This window comes from Boleophthalmus pectinirostris, unplaced genomic scaffold, assembly GCF_026225935.1.
Source record: "Boleophthalmus pectinirostris isolate CB_2022bp ecotype Guang Dong unplaced genomic scaffold, ASM2622593v1 HiC_scaffold_1, whole genome shotgun sequence".
Classification (NCBI taxonomy): domain Eukaryota; kingdom Metazoa; phylum Chordata; class Actinopteri; order Gobiiformes; family Gobiidae; genus Boleophthalmus; species Boleophthalmus pectinirostris.
Genome location: NW_026570970.1, coordinates 17572742 through 17580935, shown reverse-complemented (window position 1 = coordinate 17580935; position 8194 = coordinate 17572742). Strand labels below are relative to the sequence as shown.

At 39.7% G+C, this 8194-nt stretch overlaps 1 protein-coding gene across 1 annotated transcript; it reads left to right on the top strand.

The window, feature by feature from the left end:
- The first annotated feature begins 2955 nt into the window (after window positions 1-2955).
- On the top strand, window positions 2956-5905 carry LOC110173140 (FAST kinase domain-containing protein 5, mitochondrial). Its single transcript, XM_020939121.2, is given in 3 exon segments — window positions 2956-3095; window positions 3381-5053; window positions 5056-5905. Coding segments are annotated over 2 exon segments (2382 nt in total). The 5' UTR covers window positions 2956-3095; window positions 3381-3384; the 3' UTR covers window positions 5769-5905.
- The last annotated feature ends 2289 nt before the right edge of the window (window positions 5906-8194 follow it).

Sequence of the window (8194 nt, the reverse complement as noted above, 5' to 3'; positions counted from 1 at the left end):
CACTATAAGCACTTTAATACCACTGAAACCTTGTCTAAAGCTCAAGATTATGCCAGTAATGATGAAAATACAGGCCACTGTCAGTTTTGCATAGATTTGCACAACTGTCTTTCTTGCAGCGCAACTAGGCAAAACTAACAGTGATCCGTCTGATTTTAACAATAAATGCATGAACATAAAAAGAAGAGACTTCCAGTCCCTTATGCCAGAAGGAGCACTTAGGGCAGTAGGTGCTAGTCTACTTCACTATCTGCACTAGATGCACCTTAGCATAAGCGCTAGCAGAATTTTTAAAAATCTGAATAAGAGAATATGCACTGTCAAATACTAACTCAAACAATTGGATAAAGAATTTGTAGTTGAGAGTTCATCTTCTATATTTAAAATCTGTAGGGGAGTTGTTGAAAAGAGCAGACACCCAGGCGTTGTGTGCGCCCCAGTGAAGAGCAGCGTATTCAAGGCAGTGCTCCTACAATTTCTCTCATCACAATAGTGCTGAAAGTGCCTCCACTGCAGTAGATTATACAAGACTACCTGCACTGTAAGCACTTTGACACTACAGTGACTTTTAAATGTCAGAGGTAGGGGATTTTATTCACATCAAATTGCCTTCAAGTCCACAATGAAGAGGTCTCCAGGAGAGATGCTCCATAGAATTGGCCTGTAAGCACAAACAAGACACAATGATGTTATAAAGGAAAACCTAATCTTTTCAAAAGTAAAACACACACACATTGCTACATTTTACAAAGTCATCAGTCAACAGTGTGAAACATTCAATTCAGAATAGTTTAGTGTAGTAAACCAATTTAGATGACAAAATTCAAGCCTTCTAAAAGTTAGTTATATAACATTTATTTTATCTTTAAACAAACAAAGCAACAGAAACAAGTGTAGGCTACTTTAACAATAAGTTGACCCAAATTTGGCATACCCAACACATGTGACAATAGCTTATCAAATCAAATATAGGTTGGATTTTTTCCATCACACTAAACAAAACAATCTTACTACCTCTAAACTTTAAACAAAAACAAATGACCAATAGGCATCTGAAACAGAGCTGGACCCATTGGACCTGAGAGACACATAAGAGTAGTAGTCACATTGTCCACCCCTCCCCCATACGGCAACATGGCGCCTACAAGTCCGCAATTGACCGTTTTATAAACATGCTCACCAATATGGACTCTACAGTGTTAACTCGTTTGATACCAACTTCAGATCTACTGAAATCAAAATTTGATCAGGTGCATATGATGCGTACGCACAGACGCGCGCACGCACCGCGCGTAGTGCCACTGCAAAGTTAACTCCGAGTAGAGTCAAACACGACCAGCGAGTAGCGCACGAAGGAGTCACCAAAACACGGCACGATGAAGCATGCGCTAGCCACAAGCTAACGCGTGTGAACCGCGACAGCGCCAAACTTTTACCCCAGAGTACATTATAACCCAGATTAACCACCCATGTGTTTGGCAAAGCTCGTAGTGTACACTTTGAGATGTTTAGACACAAAAACAGAAACCATATAAAAGACCAATGTGTTAGCAGGCTAATATTGATAGGCTAACATCGCGTGTCGGCGCTTTCCTGTAGAACACAATGCAATTACAAGTACACGCAGACGAGCTGCCATCTATAAAGTAAATTAAACAACATATTCTTGAAGTTCATAAAGATCATGACAAATTTATTTAAGATATACTGTATACTGAGGAGCGTTAGCACATGCTAACGAGGCCTACACCAGCCCCATGTGCTGCCGCTTTGTTCTGTAGTACTTTTAAGAGGCACAGCAGCGCAGAAACACACGGGACACACTACTCCTTCTGTTTATATACTTAAAAAAACGCATGCGCGTCAACAGAACTTGACATTTTAATGTATGCATTAAATGCATATTTTCTAAGGCGAGAACCACTTCTCCAAGCTACAACTTGAGGTGCAGCAACACATGTTTTTCAAATCTCCCTCATTCTCCAGCGCTGGAGAAGAGGTTGCCATGCGCTCAGTACAACATCGCTTTCAGATGCGGAAACTGACGATTAAACGTGTTTTTTCTAACGTGATCGACAAATCTACTCATGTTGTCGCATACGATTCTCAGCATATGACTTTATTGACGCAACTCCAGAAAAGGCTAACAACAGGTCTCCTGCCAATAACATGCGCGTAACAAGACACTAGCTTAAAAATCCACCATCTTCACTCACTTGTTCAGACTTACCGTTTACTCACTGTTTTAGCATTATTTGACGAAGAGAGCAAAGAAAATACTTCTCAAAGTAAACCACGCCGGCGACTACAATCCCAAAAAACACAACCATGTGGTACTATTGCGATTTGTTTGGAGTTTGGGAAGCGTAGTAAGATTGCGAAAGTGGCGCGAGTAGACTCGGTTTAACCATGTGGTGAATGAAGGGCGGCTCCCAGCAGCAGCTCAACTCCTCTTCATTAGCATAAAGCAAGTACTTCCTCTCAAAGAAAGTGCCTCTCAGCTTTCAACATACACGTTATCTCCTTTTAACAAAACACAATTATGAAATCTTCATAGTATGACAGCATATTTCAGTTTCTTCAGACAACGTTTCTTAATCAGCTTAGGCTGTATCATCAAATTATCTTATTATTATCTTATTTTATCATCATTCGAGAAAAAACGGCAACTTAACATATTTTACATTAGAATGACTTTAAATATTACGTTTTGTTAAATGTCATACATTATCTTAAGTTGTGACATTTTTATTTGGGCTTCTCTGAATTTGAAATCTTTGCAAAAAATATAAATAAATAATTAAATATAAAAATTAAATCGGGTCAAAATATGTAGACTAATAGACTCATATCGTATGATATCCTAAGACATTTTATAAATTTGTTATAGAAAACAATACACAAAGTAAATAAAACCAAGTAAATCGCTAGCTTTTCTGTTCGCTAATTTTGAACCTTTGCGGCTACCGTAGGTCATATGTTGGTCAGTCATGGCGGATTCCAGGGTGCACGAAACTGTACTAAATTTGTCATCTGGCTTGTACTCACTTTGTGTGAACTGCTGAAGCGACGTGTTAGTACAACGTTTGCATACGGTATGTATTCATTTGTGTATCGTTTATAGCTTTATGCCAAAGGGGCGCATAAATGTTATTGTGGAGGTCAATAACCGAATACCGGTGTCATCGTAGCCATGTGCTTGAGGAACTGATGCTCAGCAAACAAAAGGTAATGTATGCTATAAAACTTTATTAGGGTGTAAGCTGCTCTAAAGATTGCATCAATGTAGATTCTACAGTCGTCCCATTATTCAAAATGTTAAATCGCTTTGCATTAAATGACACTCTGACCATTTCTGTCTTTTATTTCACTCTGCACAGATTGATGGCTACCTCTGTATTCTGTCAACGTATCCTGAAGCTACATCACCTCTCAAGATTCCAAAGAGGCTTGATCTGGGTACGTAGTCAGCACAGCACAGCAGAGCAGGATGTTGATGATCCGGGTGAGACCGATGAAGCATTACAGCCTGGGGAAGAAGGACCTCAACTTGCATACAAACTTTTCTATAAACCATCTTCATATTGCCACATCAGACACTTGCAAACCGCTCTGAGCCAAAGAGACAATGAAGAGGATGAACCATGTCTGCCTATTCTTACACCTTGTTTCTGGCAACAAGGTAACACATATAGTGTGAGTTCTTCCCGACATCTTTCCAGCACAAAAAACACTCTGCTTGACTTAGCGTTTAACAAAAGCCCTGAAACACAATCACAGGGACGTAGACAACCGATCCCACCAGATGTTAGATTTGACACACGTGCCTTCCTCAAATGCAGACCGGAATATTCATATGTGTCTCTGGATACTACCCAACGACCTTCGTCTACTCCATTTGACAAAGCATGGGCACTCTTAAAAAAAGTCTCTGTGCTAAAAGCTGCTATGAAACCATCTGATGTCTCCAGTATCCTTTGGGAGCTGAGCTGTGTGGACCCCGACAAGACTACGCTAGTGAGGAGTGACTTGCGTTTTGTCATGCTACTTAGATATTCAGTAGAAAACCTGCAGCTGTATTCTTTATCTCAACTATTGGAAGTGTTGCAGGCATTTGTGTGGCTGGAAATGCCCTCAGCTCACAGTGTACTAGACCTGTACGAATCAGAGCTGAGCTGTAGAGCTGATCAAATGACTCTACATCAGTTGCTGTTCACTGCAGATTTGTGGCGCTGCATTGGAAAGCAGGTACCCCAGTATTTGAAAAAAGTTTATGGATCTGTTCCTTTATATGTAGGCCAGATAGGGACTCCGGAGCTGGTACAACTCCTCTACATCCTGGGAGAAGGCAGGCATTGCCCTAAAGACTTGGTTCAACCTTTGGAACAGCTGTTGATGCGCCATTTACACGAGCTACAACCAGAAGAGGTGGGCACTGTATGCTTGGGTCTTTTTAAATCCCAAACTTCGTTATCAGAAGGAGCTGTGATGCGTATTGTGGACAAGGCGTACCTTTTTGTGGAGGACATGAGCGACTTTGGACTAGTGAATGTGATGAAGTATTTGCGGTTTAGCTATCTGTATCACAAGGAGTGGCTGGAGGCTATGGGGAAGGAGGTACCGAGGCGTGCGCACAGGATGGGCATACAGGGGCTCATGCACATGGCACTGGCCTGTTCTGCTCTGCATTATCGCAATGATAATATACTTACGGGAATAGCAGAAAGAGTTCCCTTGCTAGTACCACATTGTAGGAGTAAAGACTCAAGTAAGCTTTTGTGGGCATACGGGACATTAGGCTTTCTTCCTGTTAAAAGTCCAAATCTGTATCCTAGTCTCACAGAGGGACTAAGGCTACGTAAAGCTGAATTTTATCGCTACCCAGAACATCTCCTCACTGGACTTTTAGGGCTCGCCTTCGTCTCTTCTTTCCCTGAGGATTTAATATCATTAGCACTTAGCCCAGAGTTTGTTAACTTAGCACTCAAATCATCACAACTGGATCTAAAGAAAGATTTGTACACTTTAAATGGTGCTGTGGAGCTGGAGTTGCCACGACCGGACCATGGCTGAGCTCCGAACTAAAAGAAGAGGTGGCAGACATGCTTTGTAATTTCGCAGAGTCAGATATTTGCCAAAAACTAGAAGTTGTGCAAGCAGAGTTATGTTTAAAGGATTTGCTTGGAGGAGAGAAGTTTGTGTGTAAGAGGATGATACTGCCGCACACGCGCTCCATCGATCTAGAAGTGCATTTGGATTCAAAGGGACAGCCCATTCCAGTGACGTCACTATGCAATAACACACCAGAAAAAACATCTTCCAAAAGTGAAAATTTCTATAACTGGAACAAAACGAACATTGGCGTTAAAGTGACAGATGATCTCGTTGCTCAGTTATTAAATACCAAAAACAAAAATACTCCATTAAAAAAAGTTAAACCCACACAACTTCATAGGGTAGAGCCTGATGAGAGGGAAACATTTGATACTGGCTTGTTCCTGACCAATGAGTTAACAGACATGTTAACCAAAAGTTCAAAGCTTAAGGAAAATAAAGGGCCAATGAAACTTGCTATACAGGTATCCAATAGAAATCATTACTGCTACCATTCCGAGCAGCTGTTGGGACTCCATGCCATGAAGAGGAGGCACTTGAAGCTGGCAGGGTATAAGGTTGTGGAACTGCACTATCAGGAATGGTTTCCCCTGCTGAGGAAAAGCAGAACAGAGAAGCTAGCATACCTTCACTGCAAGGTTTTCAATCAATAAAAATAAAACTGACTTGGATTCATGATGCACTAGTATAAACTCTAGCAGTTCTAAAACAAAACAAAAAAGTTAACAAATGAATGTTATCTGTAAAATTCTATGCATTTTTTTGTTTACAATAAAGGAAATTATATGTATTTGTTGTAAATGAGTCTTAATGTAAAGACAGTAATTATACTAGCTAATTGCAAATAAATATTTCTATTGCTTCAGGAAAGATGAACACTACAACAGCAGGTTCATGTCACACTTAAAAGAGGTTCAGTATTTAAATTGACTTTTTTTTTTTTTTTTTATTTTTTTTTAATTCAAACACATATCAAACACAGGAATGATTCTAATTCTTTATTATTATTATACATATTTTTACCACCAAGGAAAATTGCACCTTTATCAAAATAATTAACCCTTTATATGGCATAATAAATTACATTATTACTGTTTACAAGTCCATATCATACACAAAAGTAATATGAAAATACAGTTTCAGTTTTTTCTTTCTTTCTTTTCTTTTTTTTATCTGAGCAGTCAAGCCCAACAAGACGTGACACGAGAGCTCATCTTTTTGTGTGGTAGGTTTTACTTGTACAATGGGCACATTCTCATAATGACCGCATCAGGGCAGACTTGCGTGGCAGAGACAGTGATAGACAATTCACTCTCAATCATTGACTAAGGTTCACTGATTTACTAATGTGCTTTTCCATGCTTGTTTGAACAGGGTGGGAGTGTGGGTGAGACTGCTATTGAACAGACAAAAACCTGTAACCTGTAACCTTTAGCTCTACGTCAGAAGCTCACCTCTATTGCACCATAAACTCTTCAGGTTGCTATAATGTCTCATCAAAATAAGTAAATAGATTAAACAGATTAAAATGAGCCCATGGGCAGACAAGGACTTGCTAAGGAAAGTGCAGATGTTACCTTGGGTATTATTTTGGGTATTTTTCTGAAACAACATAACTTTAATTATGTCATAACTGAACAAAACAAACCACAAAATACCATAAAAGTGAGTTTTCGATACAATTCATAAAATGTAATTTGTTTATTTGTGGATGCCACCCAGATATTGATGATCCCATTGTTTTAGAATGTCAACATGTCAACACTTACTTTCTGATCTCTGTTATAATGTTGTCTCTTCATCGAAAACATACCCAGAGTTGGCAATCAAATCAACCAAAACACAACACTGGGTGTGTTTATGATGATGCAACAGCATTCCTACATGACTTAAAGCTCACCAGAATCAATTTTGTGTAATATAGGACCTTTAAACATTAACATAACTATATTTGTTATTTAGTCCAAATTTTGCAGTAGGAAGCAACTAGCCTATACTGTGTTCAGATGCATGTCTTAAGAAATTATGCATGAGTCAAATACCAAACAGAGACAGGCCATAGCCCATTGACTTTGCTGTGGGATAATTTTGTACATTTTGGTGTCTGCTAAAGGCTGCACTTGAGGCTGTTATGTGTTGACTTCTCTGGAGGCCTCTCATCTTTTTCCTCCCTCCCTTCCTCTTTCCTTCTGTCCCTCCTTCCTTCCTTCTCTCTCTCATCCCTCCCTCCCCTCCTCTCTCTCTCTGTCCCTGTGCCCCCCCCTTCTTCCTTCCTCCCTCGCTGCGCCCAGGGGCTGAAAAGGTTTACACATATCACAGGCCATATCACATTTAATTGGATGCTCGAGGCTATTTGTCTGTCACTGGTGATTCAAGTTATGGCGTGATGTCTATAGGGTCACATTAAAACAGAATATTTCTTCTTGGATTTGTGTGGGAGGCTACAGCAGGCCTTGGCATAAACACTTCTTAACTGTTTTATTCATTGGCTTTTATGGAGAAATGAATTATGAGTCAGACAAAAAGTGCTGGTTTTGGAGAGGAGACAGGGTTATTTTTGACACTGATGTAAAGGCCGGGGGGATGTGGGGACGCCATACAGATTACAGGTGCGGCGGTTTCCCTTTAAAAACGTCTATTTTCTCTCAACATCCCCTTTCGCCGTGACCCAGAAAGGCTGTCAGTGCTTTCATCTGGTAAAAAAAAATAAAACATGGCGCCCAGTGAGGAAGCTTTGTCTGGAAGAAAGGTGAAATATCCACTTTTGAAGACAACCTTATATAACACCTGTTTCAAAACACTGATACTGGAGCCAAATGTTTGTGTCATTAGCATTCATTAAATTCCAAATTACAGTAGGCCTAATTATAAGAAAATGTTTGTAATTTACAGTCATTTAGATAACAAAGGCTACACTAATACAGACATGCTTACTACTGTTTACATCTAGTTTTAGGAAATGGAATAGTCTATAATCTTAAAGGTCCTATATTATACACAACTGACTTGTGAACTTTAAGCCATATTAGAATGTCGTTACCTCCTCAAAAATAGACCTGGAGTTGTTTTTTGTTTCATT